Source organism: Petaurus breviceps, unplaced genomic scaffold (genome assembly GCF_028583685.1).
Source record: "Petaurus breviceps papuanus isolate PSGF00001 unplaced genomic scaffold, PetGlider_PUasm1.0 90925, whole genome shotgun sequence".
Lineage (NCBI taxonomy): Eukaryota > Metazoa > Chordata > Mammalia > Diprotodontia > Petauridae > Petaurus > Petaurus breviceps.
Window position 1 is genome coordinate 8,516,537 of NW_027187380.1, and position 23,745 is coordinate 8,540,281.

Sequence of the window (23,745 nt, forward strand, 5' to 3'; positions counted from 1 at the left end):
TCTGCTTTCCCATCTAAGTTTACCTTGTACCTGCTTTATGGGTCTTGCATATAGTTATACATGTTACCTGTTGTCCCCCCTGATAGAATATCAGCTTTCTGAGGGCAGAGACTTTTACTTTTGATTTTAGCACCCTCCTCCCTCTGCCCAGTGCCTAGCACAGTGGCTGGGACAGGTAAAGCCCTTAATTATGTTGATATGTTGATAGAGCTATGGTGATAGGACCTAGCAGATCTCAAGGGAAGCCAATCATAGAGGCAGGGCTGCCAGAGATCTCGGATGTACTTGGTGATGTCCCTGTGTACTGGGGTCAGGGCAGAGCATGGATAAAACTTCCCCTAGAAAAGCGGGCACCATACCTTGGGCTACTAGGCTAGTGCCCAAACATCTCCAGTGTCAGAGACAACTAGTCCCTCCTCAGCCCTGATTCTGTTCTGGCTGCTTATACTCTTTTGTCAGGGTGCTTTTTGAAATGTGGTTCAAGCCTAGGGATCTCAAAGAGTTCTCTACTGTGAGGATCTTTCACACCATAGGGAGTTAAGGTATTGAGGGAAAGATCTGGGAGGTTTAGGGGATAAGGATAAAAAACACTAGAGTGAACAGAACCCTAGTGGGAGTGGGGAATAATCACCAGCTGTGGTGGCTATCCCAGGATCCAGACTGTTCCAGGCCACTGACCTCACAGACACTTGTCTCTTAGGAGGTGGGATGCAGAGGAGGAGGAGGAAGAGGCAGGAAGGTGACTTGTGCCACCCTCTGGTGCCTGGACCCTGAGCGTATGTCTATGGAGACTGAAAGAAGAACTAAATAAAGTGGGTGAATAAACTCAGTTTACTGAATGCTTGTGCCACTGCTAGGTTTCCATTCTGTGTGGAGTGGAGACCTGAACAAGCTCCTTTCTGGATAGGCAGTGCCCAGGAGAGGATCCCAGTATTCCATTGTGCCCAGCAGGGTAGCTAAGTGTCCTCTAAAAGAGCCTACCTCCTAAGGCAAGGAAGCAGGTGACCCTGGGCAGCAGCTTCTGAGCTCAAAGGTGGCAGCAGAGTAGCCAGCAGAGGTCTGGGGAGGGGGAGAGGGTTGGTGCAGGGACTGACTGGGCAGGAGGAGGAGACAATCGGTAGGTAGCTCACCACTAGCTGCTCTGCCCCATGGTATTCCAAAGCCAGTGTCAGTTGGTGTTGCTGTTTTAAAAGACTCAAGCCAGACCCCAGAAAGAGACGGGTGTAAAGTACAAGTGTGAACTGCATACTCATTGGTTTCTGTTTCAGTAAAAAGGAGGAAAGAAGGCACACATGGGGGGCACAGAGAAGGTAGCTGGGTAGAGGGGACCCCCGTTGACATTGAGCTCCACGACCACCCTCCTCATTAGATGAATCGGCTGTTGCTTTGGAATACACTGTTTTCATTACCATCTCCTGAATCCGAATCTAGAAAGCAAAGAAGATCCTCTTAGACAGTTGTGGCCACATCTACCATGTAGACTCTATGGTCTGTAGTGAGTCAGTCAACTAGCACTTATTAAAAATGTACTCTGTGCCAGGTGCCTTCTGGCACGGGAAAGACTCAGTCAGTGAGGGCTGTCAGATGACAAAGAGGCTGTCCCTAGAAACACTCATCCCCCTCTGGCCCATTCGCACCCCCAGCAACCACAGGATTGTGGAAAATCAGGACCAGTCATTCCTACCAGACAGCCTCCTTCTCTGACTTCTGCTGAAACTGCAGAGACCCCGTTTTTCCCCTGAGCTCACACACACCGGGTTATCTCTTGACACTTGGTCTGGAGGCAGGTTTTTTTGTTTTTTAAATTTTGAGACACTGTGGACTTCCAGAATGAAAAGGTCAAGGGGACTTTTCCAACATTTAGATTCTAGCCAATGACTTCCTTAGCCCAGGGAAACCAAGTAGTGACTGAGAGGTAATAGTGATAAGGACAAATGGGGTGATGGGAGGTAAAGTGGAAGGTGGGATGTGGGGAGGAGTGTCCTGACACAGACTGTTTTGAGCTCATTTTATTCTGTGGGGAATTTGGGGCTCTTAGTGCCATTTCTCATATGGTTTTGGTGGATGCTTCTAGCCTGGCTAAAAATCACTTGTAGTTGTTGAAAGGAATTGACCTATTGGTCATCCTCAAGTTAGCTTTTAGGGTATGCCATGGAATCTTGGAAAGGGAACTGAACACAGGTGGGAAACCCAAGAACTTCTAAGTCCTCTGGAATTGTTTCAGTGTCTCTCCTGCCTATACTCAAGTGCTCAGAGCCATTTGCCCTACAGTATTTGCTGCTTTTGAATTAACAAAACTATACATGCTGAAGAGGTCCTGCCCTGGCTCTCAGCCACCTCAGATCCGCCTGAGGGAACTTCAGATTTGAGGGAGAATAACTGTTTCCTCTCCATAGCACTCAGGGCTTGGCTGGCACTGAGAATCATCTTGTACCTAGATGGAAGGCATTGGTCAGTGACCTCACCAGAGCAGCTTAGTAGCTTAGTCACAGGATAGCATGAAGGTTGTCAACTCTGGGCATACACATTGCTCCCTCCCCACGAGTAACAATTTTACAGTTGTGTTTGCAGCAAAACCACTTGGCTGCGGATTGTCATGAGGCTCTTCAGTCTAACACCATCAACTAGAAGGAGTGAGAGGAAGAGCACTGTCCTACTGGCCCTACCTAATAAGAAGGCCTCATCAGGCAGCCTGAGTCCCACAGAGGCTAGGGAGCCTTGGATGCTACCTGGTTTGCTCATATCCCTGTCTTAATTGGGCTAGGATGAATGGGATATTGCATTAATTGAATTCAAGTCTACTGACCTTAATGCAGAGCTAGCATTCAGGTTGGTCATTCCTGGCACATAAAACTGGGGAGAACTGAAAGCATATGGTTGAGCTATGGTGATCATTTGGCTCTGGGCAGGAAGCCAGAGATGAGTCTATCCAGAGAAGCAGCACATATCCCCTGTCATGGGACCAGAACTCTCCCTTTTCTTTGCTGAGCTCACCACTGTTTATGTTACTTATGTGGCCTTAGTAGTAACTGGAGTGTGGTGAAGGGTGGCATGCTGTTTGTGGAGGGACTGGGAAGGGCACTGGGATCTCCCTTCCCCACCTCCACCAATGTTTACAAAATTTCATGGCATTTATAGAGAAGAAAAACAGGCTTCAGCTTCAACTTTTGGCTAATGTTGTTTAGTGCCACCAAACTGACTCAGTTCTCTGAGAGGAGTCACAAACCCCCTCCCCCCCCCCAAGCATAAGGAACCTCCGAGTAAGGCTCCATATCAATGGAAGCAGCATTAGAAGTGTGGATGAAGACCCAGCTGGACTAGCTCCCCTCCTTTCCTTTTTCAAGGATGGAAATTCTGAGGACATTTCATTTCTGAGGACAGCCTCTTACATTGTTCTATTTCCATCCTTCAAGGGACAGCTGTGCCTTAGATAAACTGTTTCCAGTGGACACTGTGGTTGTGGGGCATTTTGGTCTAAGCCCATGATTTTCAGTGCTTGTGTAACGATAGCCTCTGAGAAATAAGTGTGTCTGATTTCCATGGTTAAGGAAGGAGGATAGGGCAGGAAGAGGTTTGGCATTCAGCCTCTCCCCAGGATTCTAAAGTACAACCATTGGTGATGACCCACAGTGGACACTAGGGGTCATTACAGCCCCATCTAGCTGAACCCAACCAATTGGCCTTGGACAAAAATAAATAAATAAATAAATTGCAGCTGGGGGTTTCTTTAAGATTTGACAAAGCGGAGAATGAAACTCTAGTGAGAGAGGTCAGAGTCTGAGTATGGTGGTTTAATCAGCACATCCAGCCACCTTGGTGAGGAGAGGGAGCCACAGGTGACTCTAAATTATCTTAAGCAGCCTCAAAGACCAGCATGCAAGGTCCAACTTGGTGTTTTTGCAGTCATTCCTGTCCAAGAGCCAGCCAAGCTGTTTGTCCAGAAAAAGTTTAATTCATAGTGCCATGACTGGCAAAAGTGAGTGAGCTCATTTGAGCAGAGTAACTATATTGATGTGTAGAGGGTTTAAAAAAATGACTCAGAATTATGTGTGTGTGTGGAGAAATGTATGTGAAATACCTATCTTGTGTGTTCATTTCCCTGCTCTGCTTCATTTCTGCCAAGAGGCAAAGAAATCAACCCTTCTGTTTTTGCTGAGGGAAACAATGCTGGGGGTTTGGAGGGACTGTCCACAGAAATATTCTCCCCTAACCTTTTTCTCCTTGGTTAGCTAGGGAACTGGGGAGCAAGGACACTTCATTTGGTTACATCAGAGGCAAGTAACTGATGTTCCAAAGAAATAATCTTGATGACTTTGCCCTAGAGTCCTAGCAACAAGTCCAATTTGGACATAAGGCCTTGTCCTTCTTAATAAAAGATGTGAATGAAGGGAGGTATCCTGCCCTGCATTCTCTGAAAATGAGCAGGTCATTCCTGAATTATAGGCAGGAACTTTAGTTACTACTGCAAGTTCCATCCATCTTCTTCAGGCTAATGAATAAGCTGGAGGATACATAAACTGATAAACTAGCTCCATCCTCCTGCCTTTAGGGATAGATGGTTATTTCTCCTTGGAGATCTCTGGACCCTCCCCTCAACCTTTTCTAATATTTGTTCCCCTGGTAGTCAAGAAATTTCTTATTTCCCACTGAAATATTTTCCTTCTGCTTTAAGTATAGCTTTCCTTGCTGGATTTTCCTTGTTCTCAAGAGAACTGGCAAGAAATGGGTGTAGGAAAGAGGTTCTACCAGCATGTTGGTCACTTCACTTCTTGGAGGCAAGAAGAATGACTTGACTAGTGCCAAAGGAAAAAGAAAAACTCAGCTTGTGAGAGAGTCAACACAACATCAAGCATGTGATGAGGTCAGCTTAACTAATGGGTAAGGAACCTTCATTTCAGGATCTGAAACCCACCCCCACAACCCAGAGGCCTCTTCAGGCAGTAAATAATCAAGAAGGCTCAGCACACAGTGAATACAGAGGGCAGGAAAAAAAGATGTCAAGGGATGGGCTGCAAATCATCTTCTGTGCCCCCTCTTCCCCTTGATGGGCTCCTTGTCTTGTGTGAAGTATTAAGTAAAATTCTTATCTGTTCTGCATTCAGTGCACTTGGACTTGCCTTCCTGATTATTTTCTTTAGATCTAATTTCCCAAGCTTTGTTTGGTTATTTTTGCCTCTGGGTGGTGTTCATTACTTCCTTCCATGGCATCAGGCCCAACATAGAAACAGAGAAACATTTAATAAGCAAAGCAGTGCTGACACCCAAACCTACTTTCACTTTCTTCCGGTCTGGGTTGTGGGTAATTTCTTGACAACTATGAGAAAGAAGATAAGAAGAAATGAATTCTTTTCCAGCACACTAGCCAACAGACGAAAAATTCTCTAGTCCCAAGGATGTGTCTTACATCACTTCCAAGGGGAAAAGGTAAATTAAGGTGAGACTATTAGAGCAGTGTTAAAATTCAGCATAAACTAGGATTGGCCTAATGTCACACATACAGGTATGAGCACTCATACTCTGAGCTTGTTAGCTGTTCAAACTTTTAAAATTTGGCAATGTGAAAAGGAAACTTATCTTAACCCTTAGAACCAGGTTTTGGCAATCAGAAGAGCTTATATAGGCCACAGGAATGAAGGGTGCATTAATTGCTAAGGGCCTGAGCACTGAATTTTCAACGAATCATTGCATTCTCCTCCTAGCAGGAAGCTGTAGGCTGTGGGGACTCCCAGGCTTGCTGGGGCTTTGTTTTAAGTTTATAACACTTCCACGTTACAATCAGGGACAGAATCTCCGGCACAGCCTTAGCAGGAGCCCATTATGCCACTAGGCAAGGATTTGGTCTCCCTGTGTGCACTGGCCGGTGTCCTGTACCTTCAATAAGATCAGATTTGTAACGGGGACGGTGAAACTTCCTAGAAGAAACGAGACAAAGAGGAGCCCCAAAGAGCCTCATGCAACCAGGGCAACAATGAGGTCCTGTTGGAGAGGCCTCTTAGATGTGATTCCTGGGAGCCTTTTTGCCTCAAAAGGAAAATGGGAAGGAAAAACTATGAAAATCCCCCAAGAACTAAAAGGTCCTTAGTGAGTCTGCCACAGAATCAGGGGATGGGAAGGAAGAGCATTTCATCCTGAGTAAGTAGCTCTTTGCATAATTAGTTGGTAAATTGTAAATTAAGCCTGGGCCTAATCACTCCCTCCATTTTTCTGCTCTAATGGGGCTGTGAGAGGACCTGGAATTGCTTCTAGTCTTTGGGCTTACAGAAGGAACTAGGACTAAGTTGCCACAGGTTAGCATGTCAAACCAACTGAGAACTGAGGTTTGTTTGGTTATTTGAGAGCAGTAAGCTGAGCTCACCACATTTCAAATGGTTCTCGTGCACGTTCCACTAAGAAGTTTTCATAGGAAGGCCAGTGGATGACTTTTTCCTACTGGATCATGGCTGGGGATTCTTGGGCTTAGAATTAAAAATGACCATAGAGGTCGCTTGGTCCTTCTGGTATAGGAGTCTCATCTATAGCATCCCTGAAGAGTAGCCATGCAGCCCCTACGTGAATGCTTCCGGTGTCAGAAGAATCAGTGCTTTATAAGGCATCATATTCCATTTGGGGGCAGCTCAGATTGTTAGGAAGTTCATCCTTGAGCCCAAATATGTTTTTCTGTAACCTCTACCCTCTGGACCTAGTACAAAGGAAGTTAAATTGAAGAAACATAACTTTCTACATCACAACCCTTTAAGTATTGAAAAATAGCTAAAATATCCCTGCTAAGTCTTTTCTTCTCCGGGCTAAATATGCCTAGTAGCTCCTTCATCCCATCCTCCTATGCCCTTTACCATATTGGTCAACTTTTTGAACCGATTACAATTTGTAAATGTCTTTTTAAAATATTATGTGCAAAACCTACTCTGATTAGAGGATAGTAGGACAGTCACCTCCCTAGTCCCATAAGTGATGTTTCTGTTAATGCTGTTGAAGATCTAATTCTTTGTCATTTGGATCTCACTTCTAAGAAAGGCCTCAAGTCATTTAAAACCCTTGGGTTTTTTTTTTTCATATGAACTATTATTAAACCACTTTTGAATTTTTGCTTCTATAATTGATTGTTTAAGCCCAGCAGAACTTTATATTTATCCCTGTTGGATTTCATCTCATTAGTTTGGGCCTAGTGTCCCAGCCTATGGAAATGTGCCTCTTGTGAAAGCCATTTCCCCTACCTTAGTTAGCACTTCTTGTTACCTTATAAGTGCCTGTAAGACCTGTTTTAAAGGCCTATCTGTCCCTAAAAGGTAAATTTCAACAAGTTTGACATAAAATTGCCCTTTTCTGCCTGGTGTAAAATGATTACCTGACATACAAGGTTTGGCTCTGAGGGTCTGAGATACAGGGGAGAATGAAGTTTCACAGGGGTGAGAGAGCCTGGTTTAAAGATGGCCTGGGGTGATGTGGATGCTCAAAAGGCTGAAAATAAGGACGAAGACAAACTCTGCTTATGTCATTGTTTTGTCTCGGAGAAGTTGTGTGCGTATTTATGTATTGTGCACAAACGCCCCTTCGTCGTTAAGCCCCAAAGAGGGCCAGACACCTCTGGGACTGGTAAGGAAGGCTTGCGATCTTTGCAGAAGTTTATGCCAGGGACACTACAAGTTGAGTAATATCAGCTTCACATCAATCATGGCCTCCTCCCTAAGTCTATCCCACAAAGTCATTCCATATCCCTCCATTCACTTCTTCTTGTTCATGCCTTCCTGAAGACGGGCTTCTAGATCTCTAATAGGATGCAACAACATGGCAGAATGGACAGTTGAAAATGGCATCAAAACTTGGAAGGATGACCTTAAACCACCTAATTACCTGCCTTTATCAGCAGGCTGATATACTCTGCTGGGACTTATTTCTCAATGGTTAGCATGTTTCATACCCTCTTAATCTAATCTCTGTGACACTGAATCCCACATTGCTAAAGAAAAATTTCTCTACCCCCAAGTTATCTGTTCCCTCATTCCTGGTCACCTCAACCCTAACCAAATATTCCTGTTCTTTCCACTGTACCCTCTGGAATATCTATTCCATAATTAATAGACTTTCTCTCACCTCACACCATTTCCTCCCTTGCATCCTCCATTTTCTTGCAACCACTGAGACATAGCTTCCCCCATGACACCGCATCCATGGCTACTTCTTTCCAATGTATTGAGTGTACTTTCGTTCATTACTACCCCGTGTTTCCCCGATAATAAGACACTGTCTTATTATATTTTTTGGAAAGAAAAACACCAGAGGGCTTATTTTCAGGGGAGGGCTTATGTTGTCCTGCCTCAGCTCTCCTCCGCGGCACTGCTCTCAATGGGGCCAGCAAGCAAATCACTGGGGAAGAACAGGATGACGCGCTCACTGCTGCAGCTCTGATTGGATGCAGCTCGGAGCGCGGCATGCGTTTCACCCGGGGCAGGGGGACAGTGCATACAGAGGGTACTGTAATGTAGCGTGTAGCGCAGGGGATCACCTTCACTACAGTAGCAATCTCAATAGGGCTTATTTTCGGGGGAGGGCTTATTTTAGAGGAATCTTACACAGTAAGGGGAGGGCTTATTTTCGGGATAGGTCTTATTATCAGGGAAACACGGTATGTGTACACATAACACACTGGTCAAAGTGGAAGCAGTCAGAGCACTCCTTGCTTCCCATTGCTACTTCTAGACTCCTCTATTGCCATCACTCAGCAACCCCTTTGAGGTCCATGCAATCCATGTTTATCACCCAATCCATTATCTACTGAGCCCCCTCCCCAGGAGATTTCCCCTCCTCTGTCAATGAGTTCAGTGCATAGCTCAGAACCTTCCCCTCCACCCTAAGTCCTGCCTTCATTCTAGGGCACTTCAGTATACATGCTGATATCTTCTCAAATTCCCCAACTTCCAGTTCCTCAGTCTACAGGCTCCCATGACCTACTCCCCTAATTCCACCTCAGCTCCACATAGGGATGACATGCCCTTGATTTCTCCATCACCTCCAAGTACTCCACTTCCATATTCAGGAACTCCAATATTCTGTTATCTTTTCATTTTTTCCTATGTTTTATTCTTCTTAAGCCAACTTTCACCCTCCTAGCAGTCTCCAGACCCTTTATCCCTTTATGCTCCACCAGGCTGTCATCCTGCTCCCTGGTTCTTTCCTTCTTCCTGTTGAGGGCACCCATACTTCAGCTTCACAACCTAGGTGTCACCCTTGACTCTTCATGCTTGCCAATCAGTTACCAAATTTTGTAATTTCTTCTTTTATAGTCTCTCTTACACATCTGCTCCTCTCCACTCACATGCCACAACCCTAGTTCAGTCCCTCCTCACCTCTCACCTAGAGCACTGTAGTAGTCTCCTAATTGGACTCCCCTCTCAAGCCTCTCTTATCTCCAATCCACCCTTCACACAGCTGCCAAGTGATAGCCCTAAAGAACAGGTCTGCCCATGTTACTATGTTGTTCAGTAAAGTCAAATAAATTCCCTTTAACCTCCTTTTAAAAAAATCAAATATAGTCTCCTCTGTTTGGGCACGTAAAGTCCCTTTACAACCTGGTAGATGTTTCTAGCTTTATTATATGTTATTTACCATAATCCAGTCCAGCATCCAGCCAAATTGGTCTTCTCGTTGTTTCTTACACACAGTACTCACCTCCCTTCTCCGTCCGTGCCTTTGCACGTGTTGCCCTCATTCCTGGAATGTGGTCCCTTCTAACTGCCACCTTTCAGAATCCCTGACTCCTTCTAAAATGCAACTTACATGCCCTGCCTGGGGGAAGCCTTTCTTTGGCTCTTCAGCTGCTACTCCCTGCCTTTCTGTGTCTGCTTTGTGTTTATCCTACATATATTTATTTGTGTTCATGTAATCTCCCTGACATGAATGTCAGCTTCCTGTGGATGGGATCTGTTTTTACCTTTTTTTCTTTGTAACCTCAGCTTTTAGCATGATGATATAGTTATTGTTTAGCCATTTTTCAGTCATGTCCAACTCTTCATTGACTCCACTGGGATTTTCTTGACAAAGATACAGGAGTGGTTTGCTATTTCCTTCTCCAGTTCATTTTACAGATAAAGAAACTAAGGTAAACAGGGTTAAGTGATTTGCCCAGGGTCACACAGCTAGTAAATGTCTGAGGCCAGATTTGAACTTGGGAAGAATCAGTCTTCCTCACTCCAGGCCAGTGTCACCTAGCAGCACCAAGGATATAGACTAGTTAGCACTTAATAAAATGTTGATTGATTACTGTGCCTCCTTGCTAAAAAACAAAGTAAAAATTCAACTTGGATGATTTTTCTAGTTTCTGGTGGATGAGGAGGAATAAAAGGGGATTTTCACTCTCTTTAATGCCTCTTTGGCCTTTCCCTCAAGTTGTGAGTATTTTTCTAAGAGGAAACAGAGAATCAATTCAAGCCATAGTGTGAGCCTGACAAAAAAACAATTTGACTTCATATTTCCATTTCCCTGTCTCATAGAGGGGTGGTTGGTCATTTGTAGTCATTGCTCAGGGACTTTCTAAATGCATTTCCAGTAGGAATGGAAGAGCATTGTATAAGCCTCTCTTCTTAAGATTCCTTGGAGACAGAAGCCAGTGACTCAAGGCCTTGTGATGAGTTCTTTTGGTTTGTACAGTTTGTTAATGCTTTCCCCATATTTGCTTTACAATCCCTATGGCTAATGTTGCTTCTGATAGCACTCTGACGATTGGACCATCTGTAACCTATATCAACCTGAAGTCTTTGAAGTTCAACAGGCAGTAAAACATTCATTTAAAAAGGTGGGGAATCATGAAAATGAAGCTGCAGAAAAGCTAGTAAAAGATGGCTTCCTGGTTCTTGTACTGTTTCTTTTAGGAAACACTATCACAGTGAAAATCAAGGAGTGGTTAAGCATGGATAAGAACAGATCAGAGAAAGGAAAAGATTCTGGGGTTGATACTGTGACATAAACTCAACACATTTTCTTTATTGGGCGCTAGAAGTATCTCCTGGGAAAACTTCAACTCAAAAACACAGAAAAATTGAAGAAAGGTGTGGTGGTAGGGAGGTGGCAGAGTCCCATCATAGATACTTTCAGTCCAATGTTTCAAATAAGAGCTGCAGAGGAATCTGGAGAATCACCCAGGTCCTGACAGAATTTAAAACATGCTTCCTTCCCACTGCTCAGTTATATTGTCCCAGACTACAAGAAATGATGCTACCTAATAAGCTTTAGGCATCAGGGTGAAAATAAAAGGGAAGGAAAGACGTGTATATGGTTTGGGGGGGTCTGTAGGTCACTACTGACAAAGGCATCTCTCATATACAACCTCTCCTCTGCACTCACATGGCCACCACCTTAGTCCAGCCCTCACCTTCTCACCTTGACTACTCCAATAGTCTTCTACTGGTCTCCCTGCCTCAAATCTCTCCCCATTCTAATACCTTCTCCACTCAGCTGCCCAGGTGATTTATCTAACACCTCAGAGTGAGAATACCACCCCTCAGCTCTGGGAGCTCCAGTGATTCCTTCTTACATCCAGGACCAAATATAAGATACTTCTGTTTGATATTTAAAGCTCTTCATAACTTGGGCCATTCCTAGCTTTCTAATACTTTATTCTCCTTCATGTATTCTGTTTCTCAGCTACACTGGCCTTATTGCAGTCTCTTAACAACAACAAGAAGAAATACTATAATAATAATGATAGCTAACATTTATATAGCATTTATTATGTGCCAGGTACCATGCTAAATGCTTTACAATTATTATCTCATTGATCCTCACAACAATCCTGAGATTGTTGCTATTATTATTATTATTGGTGCTATTATTACCCCCATTTTAAAGGTGAGGAAACTGAGGCAAATAGAAATGAATTGATTTGCCCAGAGTCACACAGCTAGCAAGTGACTAAGGCTGGATTTGAACTCAGATCTTCCTGATTCCAGACCCAATACTGTGTGCACAATGGCACTGCCTAGTGTCCCAAAACTCCACCTCCTGCCCTTATGTCTATACTGGCTATCCCCCATGCCTAGAACATTCTGCCCCTCACTTCTACCTCTTAGTTTCTTCAGCTTCCTTTAGGACTCAGCTTAAATCTTACCTTCTGTAGCAGGCCTTTCTTCATCCTCTGCCCCAGTTGCTAATGCCTTCCCCTTCCAGACTAACTCCCATCTGCTCTGTACATATTTACCTATATACATATATCCCTAGCTTATACTTATATATCTAGCTATTTACATGTTTTCTTCCCCATTAGAATGTAAGAGCTTCCTGAGGGCAAAGACTAAGTTTCTTGCCTTTTTTTGTATCACCTGCACTTAGCAGGGTGCCTGGCACATCATAAGGATTTAATAAATAAATTTAATAAATTTAATAAATAAATAAACTGACTGAGCCACGGATCCCCATCTAATGCCACTCCCCATCAATGCCACCAGGTGTCCATCCCATGCTAGATGTCCTCCTAACATATGACTACTTGATCTCAAGGCCTCAGGGGAATAGGATTCTGGAAATTCAAAAACTGGGGAGATCCCTGAATACCGCTATTCTACATGTGACTCCAAGGAAACAGTATTTTCTTTGTCTTGGGACAAACTCAATTAGTCTTTCACATTCTTCGTGCAGAACTACCAGTGGGGAAATAGTTTATGAGGTTATGATGCTTAAGACCCTCGTGCCCCTCCAAAATTGCTGGTAAATGTTGGACAACAGTAGCTCTGATGTGTGTTTGGATGCTAACTGAGATGATGATCTTGTGGAATCTTAAAGTTGGAAAGGACCTCAGAGGTTGCCTACTTATCTACAGCACTGCCAGCACCAAGTTGGATGCTAGTTTAATCACTGAATTTATTAATCATTCTCTTTCCTAATGCCAGCTATTTTCCTTGGACAATAACAAATTCTTTCACTAAAGACAAATAGCAGCTCTATGAATAACTCAGCATTTCACCTCGGGCTTGCCTCCTTCCATATAGTGGGAGTATGAAATAGTGGAAAGAACAATAGATGGGAACCCTAAGACCTATCAGTCAATCAACAAACATTTATTAAGTGCTTATTGCATGCCAGACACCTTGCTAGACAATGGATGTGTGTGCCACTAACTAGGTATGTGACCTTAAAATAGACTATATGGTCTGCAAGGTCCCCCATGCACAGATAGGCACACATACATATACATACCTACACAGGTATAATGAATCTCAAAGCAAAAATTATAGAAAGAGACTGCTCCCGTCTCCCACTGGACTACAAGATACACACAGCTCCCTCCACTGGCAAGTGGTCTCCCCTTTTCCCATGTAATTTTCTGTGTGTGAAACTTTAGATCATATAGAAACATAGATGCCAATTCTAGCATTTTCCTTGGGACCTTTGCTTGATCTAGGCTCTTAAATGGGAACTTGCCTTTAAGAGTCATTTATATTAATGCCACTGATGACCATTCAGTTACTAGGCATTTGCCATGCAGTTATGGCACTACCATTGATTTTTCAACTGGAGCATAGATTGGCAAGGACAGCTGGGTGATGTCATCATGCACTGGGCCTGGACTCAGGAAGACTCAGTTCAAATCTGGCTTCAGAAACTTCCTGTGTGTGACCCTGGGCAACTCACTTAACTCTGTGTGCCTCAGCTTCCTCATTTGCAAAAAGAGCTGGAGAAGGAAATGGTAAACCACTCCAGTATCTTTGCCAAGAAAATCCCAAAGGGGATCACAGAAGCTGAAATGACTGAACAACAATGGTTATCCAAATGATAGAGCGACCAAATCTGATTATCCAGAAACGGGCTAAGCATCTCTTCTTAAGCAATGCACAAACCTCTGGAACAATTACAAAAATAATGATGCTGTATTGTATATCATTGACCTTTCTACTTACCCTCTCTCTTGCCACTCGGTTATAATTTAGTCTCATGAGTTCAGCAAACCTCTGTTCATAAAGGTGAAGCAGAAGGACTAGGTACAGACCCGAATTCATCAGCTCATTTTGTGCCTAAAAATAGAATGGAGAATTATTAAATTGATGTTAAATGTCAATCAGTAAACACTGGATAAGAGCCTAATATGTATCAGGCACTATACTAAGTGCTGGGGATAAAAAAAGAGGCAAAATTCAGTCCCCTGCCCTCAGGGAGCTTACAGCCGAATGGGGGAGACAACATGCAAACAAATATATACAAACCAAGCTGTATGTGGAATAAATAGGAAACAACAGATGGAAGGCACTGGAATTAAGAGGGATTGGGGAAATCTTCTTGTAGGAGGTGGGATTTTATTTAGGACTTAAAGGAAGCCGCGGAGGTCAGTAGTCAGAGCAAAGGAGGGAGAGCATTCCAGGCATGGGGGGCACCAGCCAGGATGCCCGGATCTTAGAGATGGAGGGTCTTGTTCATGGAAAAGCCAGAAGACCAGTGTCACTGGATCAAAGAGTACATGTCAGGAAGTAAGGTGTAAGGGAACTGGAAAGGTAGGAGGGTGCTATGTTATGAAGGGCTCTGAAAGTCAGACAGAGCATTTTGTATTTTATCCTAGGGTCAACAGGAAGCCCCTGGAGTTTATTGAGTAGGAAGATGACATGATCAGACTTATGCTTTAGGAAAATCACTTTAATAGCAGAATGGAGAATGAATTGGAGTGTGGAAGAGACTTGAGGCAGACCCACCAGTAGGCTATTACAGTAGTCCAGGTGTGAGGTGATAAGGGCCTGCACTAGAGTGATGGCAGCGTCAGAGGAGAGAAGGGATGTATCTGACAGATGTTGCAAAGGTGAACTTTTTGGGTTTTGACAACAGATTGGATATTGGGGGTGAGAGATAGTGAAGAATCCAGAATGACTCCTAGATTGTGAGCCTAAGGGCCTGAGATGGAAGGGGAGAGGATTTAGGGGAAAGGATAGAGGTCAATTTTGGATCTATCAAGTTTAAGATTGTCTACAGGACATCCAGTTTGAGAGGTATGAAAGGTGGTTGGAGATGTGAGACTGGAGATCAGCAGAGAGATCAGGGCAGGACAGGGAGATTTGAGAATCATCAGCATAAAGATGGTAATTAAATCCATGAGAGCTGATGACATCACCCAGTAAAATAATATAGAGGGAGACTAGAAGGGGGCCTGGATAGAACCCTGTGAGATACCTGTGGCTTAGGGAGTGGTCTAGAGGAAGATCCAGTAATGGTTATTGATTGACTGACAGACTTAAATATATTACTCATGACTAGCAATAGAGACTCCAACCTCCCAGGTTTACCCCTTGAGACCCTGCAGAGCAGATGTAGCAGCATGGCCCCTGGGGAGAGAACCAGAGCATGCTCACTATACAAGAACAGCTTTATGCTAGGTGCCACACATATCCTGCTTTTTTCATGCCATTCATGCTATTCTGACTGCTCTTCATCATCATCATCATCAACTGGTACTTAATAATCACCTACTGTCAGGCACTGTGCTAAGAGATGGAGATATAAAGACAAAAGTGAAAATGGTCCCTGTTCTCAAGAAGCTTATAGTCTACTGGTGGAGATAAACATTTGTATATATAGCTATAGTAAAATATATAGGAAATATAGATATGTAAGATTATATCTACATATATATATATATATATCTATACACACTCATGTGTGGCTATCCAAATGGATTATCTAAATGCAAAGATGATCTGCAGGTGGTATGGATACATATCTCTAGACGACTTCTGTAGAGGGGAGGAGATGCAGGGACCATACCTGTACTGCCAGCAAGCTAGTTAGGTGGCTTGGGGGCAGGCAGGCCCTCCGAGTACTACAAGGCGAGGTTGTTCTTTTCTCCAAGAGGGAGAAAAAAAAAGCTACCATCTTAGCTCTTTCCAACTGTCAGTTATACAAAAGACCACATTAATAGCAAATAGGGAGTAAACCCAAGCAAAAGAGCAACCAGAAATCAGAGGAATTACACAGACTAGAACATAACAGGAAATATGCAAGAGTGAATGAGTTCTTCTGCTAGGATCAAGATAAAATCTCAGCTCAAAGCAAAAGAAAGGTCCCAATCTTACCCAAGGGGAAATTTTCTCTCAACAAAGTCCCTGGAGGCCAGATGAAAGTCAGGCACACATTTAAGAGCCAGCTTCCCCTACATTAACACAGTTTCCAAAGTCTTTCTATCTCTCTCCTCTTTAACGGGTCCTCTGTCCCTCAAGAGTCTCTGAAACCACACCTTTCTCTCCTAAGAAGCTCTGACACCAATTCTATACCTTATACAGATACACAGCATTGGCTCAGCATTCTCTCCACCATTCAGGAGTCATGTCTCTTTCTGTATGCCAGAAGCATGCAAAACACTTTAGGCCTGGTCAGAAGACCAGTCACAGATGCAAGGTAATTTTCTGGGGGATGTAACAGGGCAGATTTGCTAACAGTTGAGGGGGATCCGAAAAAGTCCTCACACAGATGACTCCTGAGCTGTTTTGGAGGAAAACAGGGATTCTAAGAGACAAAGGTAGGGATAGAGTGGATTTTAAGAGTGACAGTCAGTAAAGGCATGGAGATAGGCACTGGAATGCCATGTATGAGTAAGAGTAAAAAGGTCAGCCCAGTTTTACTGTAGAGCATGTGAAAGGGGTAATGTGTAATAAAGCTTGGAAAGGTAATCTGGGCCAAATTATGAAGAGCTGTGAATGCCAAAGGGAGAAGTTTATATTTGATACTGGAAACAATAGGGAATCACTGGAGTGGGTTTACTCACTGTTTACTGAGTAGTGGAATGACAGTCACATTCGTGCTTTAGGAAAATCACTTCAGCATCTATGTAGAGGACTAATTGGCCTGGAGAAAGACTTAAGGCAGGGAAACTTCCACTAGTTCATAATCATTATTTCCTATAAGATGTGCCATAGAATATATTTCCTCCAGAATACTTCTCTTGATTCAGTGAAACCCACACTGATAACTCACATCCCCCAAGCCCTTAGGTGTTCATTTGGCTTTACAGTATCCTGTATGTCAGAGGTTGCTTTGTAATGTTCTAATCTTAATGTGTGCTAGATCAGGGCTTCTTAAATTTTTTCTACTTGCGACCCCTTTTTGCCTGAGAAATTTTTATGCAACCCCAGGTATGTAGGTATATAAAAATAGGTATACAAATGAAATGTGCTGATAATAAATCATATAGAAATTTATTTTAAAACAATTCTTTGTTATACATATAATTTTCCTATTTATTAAAAATGAAAGCAAATTTGCATACTAATGAGATGGATATACTTGTTTATTTTTCATAAAGAATTAAATCTTTGCAGAATATTTGATACTGCAGGACATAGCATATCTTCAACATTTTTCAGAATTGATTGATATTTTGATTTTGTAATCATCAATGCTGTTTTCATAACCAAGGCTGCACTGAACTCATGTGATGCAAAGTGGGTAAGTGCTACCAGAAACAACTCAGATTCATTACATGTTTGATTTTGAATTAATTTTTGGTCGTTGCACACTCAGAAACCTTTTACTGTTGCTAAATTTTTTGTGACCCCCACATTCAGTTACATGACCCCATATGGAGTTTAAAAAGTACTGTGCTTACGTATGATAAGTTCCTTGTAGGCAGGGACTGTTATTTCTTTCTTATGCCTCTCCCTCTTTCCAATGAATGATGACCTGGAGGTAACCAGGTCCTACCAGAGGGTTGTGAGTATAAGTCCAGTAACTGATGATTTATGTCATCTGAGGCCTGTGTCCTGAAGAAGCTCATCAACATCATCATCGCTGACAGGTGATGAATTTTCAGCAGCAGGCAGTGCATGAGAACAGCACAGAGAAGTTCTGATCTCACTGACAGGGGGAGGATCCACACTGATGTAATCACAGATCTTTTGAAGTCATGAAGTATTTGAATAATTAAACAGAGTTCCTGAAGGTTGATTATCCACCAATAAGAGCCCTACAACCCCATAAAACACCCTAAAAGGACTTCTCCCTAGGGAAGGAAACCTAAATCTATTATTTATACTATTGCTACTTACTTAACAAAGACATTAGCAATGGACTCTTCTTCCTCCTTCAGGTGTAGCCTGTTTGGTTTAATCCCAGTGATTACTGATCTGTCACAAACTTTTTCACGTTCCAAATTTTCAGGGTACCCTGGGTGAGCAGCACTACAGAAGTAATCTAGTCCCAGGCACTTGGGATTCCCAAGAAAGGACGTGGTCTTTTCTCTTCCACCACGTGTTTCCATTCCCAGATGGAAGGAATGCACAAAGATCACACGAAGAACACAGACTTGGCCTGTCTTTCAGCTCTTCCCCATGTATGGTGAGGCAATAAAACCCCTGCCACCCTCTCCCAGTACATTCTCTCTTTCTTGCCATTAGGTTGGAGAGCTAGCTCAAGCATAGGTCTGCTCTACATCCAGAAAAACAACTGTTCCAGGACAAAATCATGTCAGAAATACTGGGTTGGATAATGAGGAATCACCTTTCTTCTCAGTCAGAGTTAGTAGTAGGCCTAAAATTTTCCCTGGTGAGCTGGCTCATCAAAGCCCATACTCCTGTCAGAGCTTTGTGTCCTCAAAGCATTTGCCTCATGAGCAAAATGTGACCCTGCCTTGGGACTGAAGACTCCATCAGTCTTTTGGTGCCAGGATTCACATGGCATTTCAGGAGATGCTAATGGCGAACGTTCCCATTGCTTATTGCTCTTCTATGCCCTTTTAAGTGGGGATTAAAATCCTCTGACCAGAATGAGCCTTGGAAAAAAAAATGCATCTTTGTCTAAAGGGAAGAGGCAGAAGGTTGGACTTAGGTTGTTTTATCTTTTCCAGATAACCAAGGCTTCTGGCATGCTTTCTCCCTGCTTTAGCTATGACTTCCTGCTGTAGGCTGCCAGTGGTTTTCTTTCTAGACAATCTCTTCATGAGTAAACCTTTATGCTCCTATACACTTTAAGGCATAATGGCAAATCAATCAGCTAGAAAATAACTTGTTAGTATCAGGTTTGTCAAAGCATTCAGGAAAATCATTTACTTTTATGACTCAGTAAGGCCCGGAGGCATGCAGATGGGAAAATATCCAGTAATGTTTTCTACAGATAGTTTGAAAAAGTCACTTCTAGAAGATTGTGTCTGTTCTCCAGTCTGTGGGAGGGAATCTGTCACACAGCACTATAAATCTGATTTGCTGAATTCTTTTATGGGAGCCTTTCATGTGTATTATGTATGAGTCTGCAAAGACCTATTATTCTTGACAAAGGGACTCTGTGGGCCAATCAGAATATTAATTTTATATTCAACTCTGAGTCATCTCTTCTACCAAGCTCCAAGTTGGGGGTGGGGGTAGAAGTGGGGGTGGCAGTGGGGGGTGTTATCTAAAAAAGTTCCCAAGTATTTGTTTTGCAACTGCAAAACGAGTTAGGCTGATTTTCTAGTTATTTGGGAAACATCATTTCTGAGATCTGTTCCCAGCCATCAGCTCCTCCACGTTGTTTATGACTCTAAATGTATTCATTTTGACTCTTTGTTCCCTCTAGAGAACTGGGTTAAGAGGTTGGAAGGGAGAGGAGCAGACCAGTGATCAAAAGCTACTGAGAATACCTTTCCTGGAAAAGGTAATTTTAGCTTTTCTCTTGTAAATACATTTCCTTTGTAGTAGGATATACACAGAGCTGCCCTGTTTACTTCCAGCCAGCTATGTGTGTTAGCTTAGCACCTGGGGGGGTCTTTGGATAGGAGAGGCTTTCACCTAGCCATGTGCAATTTTATTGTGTTTATGGACTCAGGTGCTTGAAAGATGATAAAGCAGTCCCTTTATTGGTATCTGAGCAGTAAGTGCTACTGACTTAGAGACTCCTTAAAAGTAAGGAGCCTTCGCTGCCCCTCTTTCAGCCAACCAGTATGTCAATTGCTTCTGCAGGGAAGCTAAGGTTCTCAGCTAGGTGAACTTGAGCCCAGGTCTCTTGCTGACCCTTCTCCTTTGTGCGCTTTTACCTGATCATAGGTAACAGAACATCAGACTTGAGATGGAACTGTCCAGGTTTGGAGGTGATTTTGTGAAGTCTGAAAGATTCAGAGATCCTGAGTCCTCAGGGCTGTATAATTGGGGAGCAATACTAGGCAACTACTACAACCACAGCTTGGGGAAGATGATCACCATTAAGGGAAAGGAGCCCTAAGCTTAGGACTGTGTTGCCAGAAGACTTGGCAATGAAAAGAATTGTTGGGACAATGCAGAACCAAGGTGAAAAGTAACAATACCTATTCAGTAATCCTCATAATGGCTTCAGGTTTTGTTCATTAATGTTCATTAAGCCTCAACCTTCTGTCTGAGTAGTATTACTCTTGCTAGTTTTTTTTTTTCTCTCTTAGCTTGTTACCAAGTTTTTCTGTCAATTCGTGCTTGTGAAAACTTTTTATGTTAAGCATTTCTTTTCTGTAGAAGAAATAAATATCTGTCTCACATGTGATTCATATTGTACATTAAATACCTTTCTACTCTCTGCTTTTGGAATAAACTAGACATGAGAACAAACCTAAGCTTTAAGTAATTTTTCCCCTGGGGTGCTGGTGTGTGTGTGTGTGTGTGTGTGTGTGTGTGTGTGTGTGTGTGTGGTGTAAAGAATATGAAAAAAGGAACTTACCCCATTTTTATTAGAGTTTAGTCTCTTCAAGGGCTGAAACCTTGTCATCACATATATAGGCCTAGCTCAGAGGGGCCTCTTAGTAGAGAGAGAGGGTTCAGAGTCCCAGCCTCCCTCATCTCAGCAGAATTTATTAACTGTTACACATCTTTGTCAACAAATTCACTTGGATTTATCACATCATCATATCACAGACTTACCTACCCAAACTCTAAATACAATCCATCAGAAATAGTTTTGACAACTTGGCTGACTATTGCTGCTGAATCAACAGTAATGTTTGGCAGAAATTTTTCCAGGTTTGGTGAAGTTTATATGAGGGGAAGCATCAAAAGGATTTATATTTTGCTGAGCTAGACAAAAAATCAGCTGCAAGACTCATAGTAATAACAAGCAGGGACATTCTACTGCTCTTCCCCCCCTTTTTTTAAACTGTGGGATAACTGTGGTTAGCAAATAAACGTTCCATCACAGTGGGCACGAGGCATGAGAACATACATTGCAAAAATTCTAAAACAATACATGATCTAAAGTAAAAAAAGAGTCCAGGGCTTAGGAGCCAGGGGAATCTGTTATTAAGAAGTTCTATGACTTGGGGTGAGAGAAAACACTGAAAAATCTGAGGCCATTCCTCCATAGCTCCCTTTCTTCCCCACTTCTAATCGCTGCATACCATGCTCCTCTCTCTCCTCTTTTGCTCCAGTTTCAGAGCATGAGGTGACCTTTCTCCTTGCCAAAGCTAACCCTTCTATTGGTGCCTTGTTCTAATTCCTTCTTGTCTCCTGGCAGATTTCTTCTTTGATCATTCCCTTTGTCCCTAATTTTCAACTTCTCTTTATCCATTGCTCCTTCCTTACTATCTTCAAATATACACAGATCTCTCCCATCTTTAAAAACCCTTCACTTGACTTGCCATCTCAAGATATCTTTCCTTCCTTTTATAGCCAAACTCCTAGAAAAAGCTGTCTATATTTATTGCCTTGAATTTCTCACCTCCCACTCACTTCTCAGTGCCTTACAATCTGGCTTCTGCCCTGCTATTTGACTAAGACTTCTTTCTCCAAGGTCACCAAGAGTATCTTTTTTTTCTAAATCAATTGGCTCCATCCTTTTTGAAGAGTCCTCATCCATCTTGATTTCTCTGCCTCATTTGACATTGCTGACCACCCCTTTCCAGATGCTCTGCTCATTCATGCTTCCTACCTGTTGAATCAACCCTTTTCCATCTCCTTTGAAGGAACATCAACCATTTCATGCTCTGTGTGCTTGGATGTGCCACAGAGTTTTGTCTTGACCCTCTCTTCTTTCTCTCTTGATGATCTCATCAACTCCCATGGATTCAATGATAATCTTGATGTAAACGACTCCCAGAGCTACCTATCTAGCCCTCATTTCTCTCCCAGCACACAGTTTCATTCTTCAAAGGCCTGTTAAACATCTCTATCTTGATGTCCCATGGGCATCTCAACCTCAACCTATTCAAAACAAAACTCATTATCATTTGTCCTAAATTTACCTATCTCCTCCTGACTTTCTTATTTCTGTTAAAGGCCCTACTATTCTTCCAGTCACCAAAGTTGGCAACCTAGGAAGCATCCTACCTCTCCAACTTGCCTGTGGTTCTAGAACCATGAACCATGATCTAATCAACTCTGTCATTGTTTCTAGATGGGACATGTTAATCTCCTCTCCATGGCCCTACTTGGTATCAGAGACCAAAACAAAGTGTCCCTCCCTGGACAATATTCTTGATAATCATTGACAGACACACATAAAGTGTATTGTTTCTCTCATTAGAATAGGGTTGCTGAAGGCAAGGACTGTCTTTACTTGTGTATTTTTATCCCTAGTACTTATCACAGTGCTTGGTACTTAAAAGTTTTTTTTTAATCATTCATTCTCAAGGAGCTTATATTCTTTAGGGGAAACGACATGTACATACCTAAGTATATGCTGGAAGTATATATGTAAGAAATATACATACATATTCCTATGTCTCACAAAATACAAGTTAATTAGTGTGGAATCAAGCTAGGCTTACATTATTTTGTTGTCTTTAGAGAGAGAGAATGCTATTACTATAAAGGCCTGTGAGGATACCAGGTATTACTGACATGAAGAAACTATATGATAAATAATAAGCCTTTATTTTCCTTCCTAAAAAAAGAAGAAAAAACTATGGAGAAATGTATTCCTCAGAGAAAGAATGATGTCTCTATAGTTAAGAAAATGGAATCCACCTGTTCAACTAGTATTACTAGAATCTTCCAATCAAAACTTAGTTATTGTATCCTACTCCTCATTAAGCTTGTAACTTTATACTTCCCTCTACCAGAACTGTATTATCTCTATTCATCTTTCATAATTCTATTACCCCTAATTTATTACCTTTTCAACCCAGTTTAAAGACTGGCCAGCTCTACTATACTTGGTTGAAGAACATATGAGACCTTCTTACATGTTCATAACCCAATTCTCCAATTGTGTACAGAAGTAATAAAAATGCCTTGGCTAAGTTGGGGAAATGCAGAGTACTGAATTAATTCTTTGATAATTTGGGTGCTGACTCACCAGTACTGATTTTGGTCTCTAGTAAACCTCATAGGAGGTCTTCCCTCAGTGACACCCTTCAGTCCCACATCCTAGATACCTTCAGAAATCTGAGTAAAGGCTTGGCAATTGTTGGACTCATGCTTAGGCTGCCTAAAGTTGGTGGAGATAAAAAGGGCAAATATATGGTATTTCCAAAATATTCTTTGGAAAGGGACAGATGTTTCATTTTCTCCATCCCCACCCTTCCCAAGCTACTCAATGTAAACTGGTTAGCAATCTCAGTAGCTATACTTTCTGAAAATTACTTGGATAGGAAGGGAATTGCTCTGTAATACTCCCCTGGTTGTGAAGTTGATTTCTCTCTTAATAAATCCCCCAGTCATGGGGGAAATTTCTCTCTTGAATACTCCCTGGGTTTGGGGGAGATTTCTCTCTCTTAATACTTCTCGGGTTATTGGGGAGATTTTTTTGCTTCTAGTAATGTAGCTATGGAGGAGACTTTTGGTTTTTGGTAATTTCTTCTGAGAATTTCCTTCCTTCCTTCCTTCCTTCCTTCCTTCCTTCCTTCCTTCCTTC

General features: G+C 42.5%; 2 protein-coding genes and 1 long non-coding RNA gene across 3 annotated transcripts in view; 2 read left to right on the forward strand and 1 right to left on the reverse strand.

Moving 5' to 3' along the window:
• The window catches only part of MRC2 (mannose receptor C-type 2), a 102,380-nt gene extending 97,572 nt beyond the window's left edge, over nt 1–4,808 (forward strand). Inside the window, exon 30 of the mRNA XM_069076227.1 lies at nt 4,678–4,808. Coding sequence (XP_068932328.1) covers nt 4,678–4,793 — 116 coding nt within the window. The 3' untranslated portion in view covers nt 4,794–4,808. The remainder of the gene's footprint in view (nt 1–4,677) is intronic.
• Nucleotides 766–20,745, reverse strand: LOC138152452 (probable E3 ubiquitin-protein ligase MARCHF10). The gene is made up of 4 exons (XM_069076238.1): nt 20,617–20,745; nt 13,887–14,000; nt 5,272–5,314; nt 766–1,427 (listed from the first exon to the last, which is right to left on the reverse strand). The coding sequence occupies exons 1-4, from the start codon at nt 20,662–20,664 to the stop codon at nt 1,366–1,368; spliced, it is 267 nt and encodes an 88-aa protein (XP_068932339.1). The 5' UTR covers nt 20,665–20,745; the 3' UTR covers nt 766–1,365.
• On the forward strand, nt 19,327–20,507 carry LOC138152251 (uncharacterized). The gene is made up of 2 exons (XR_011166068.1): nt 19,327–19,587; nt 19,977–20,507. It is a non-coding gene; the product is annotated as an uncharacterized lncRNA (long non-coding RNA).
• Nucleotides 20,746–23,745: the final 3,000 nt, after the last annotated feature.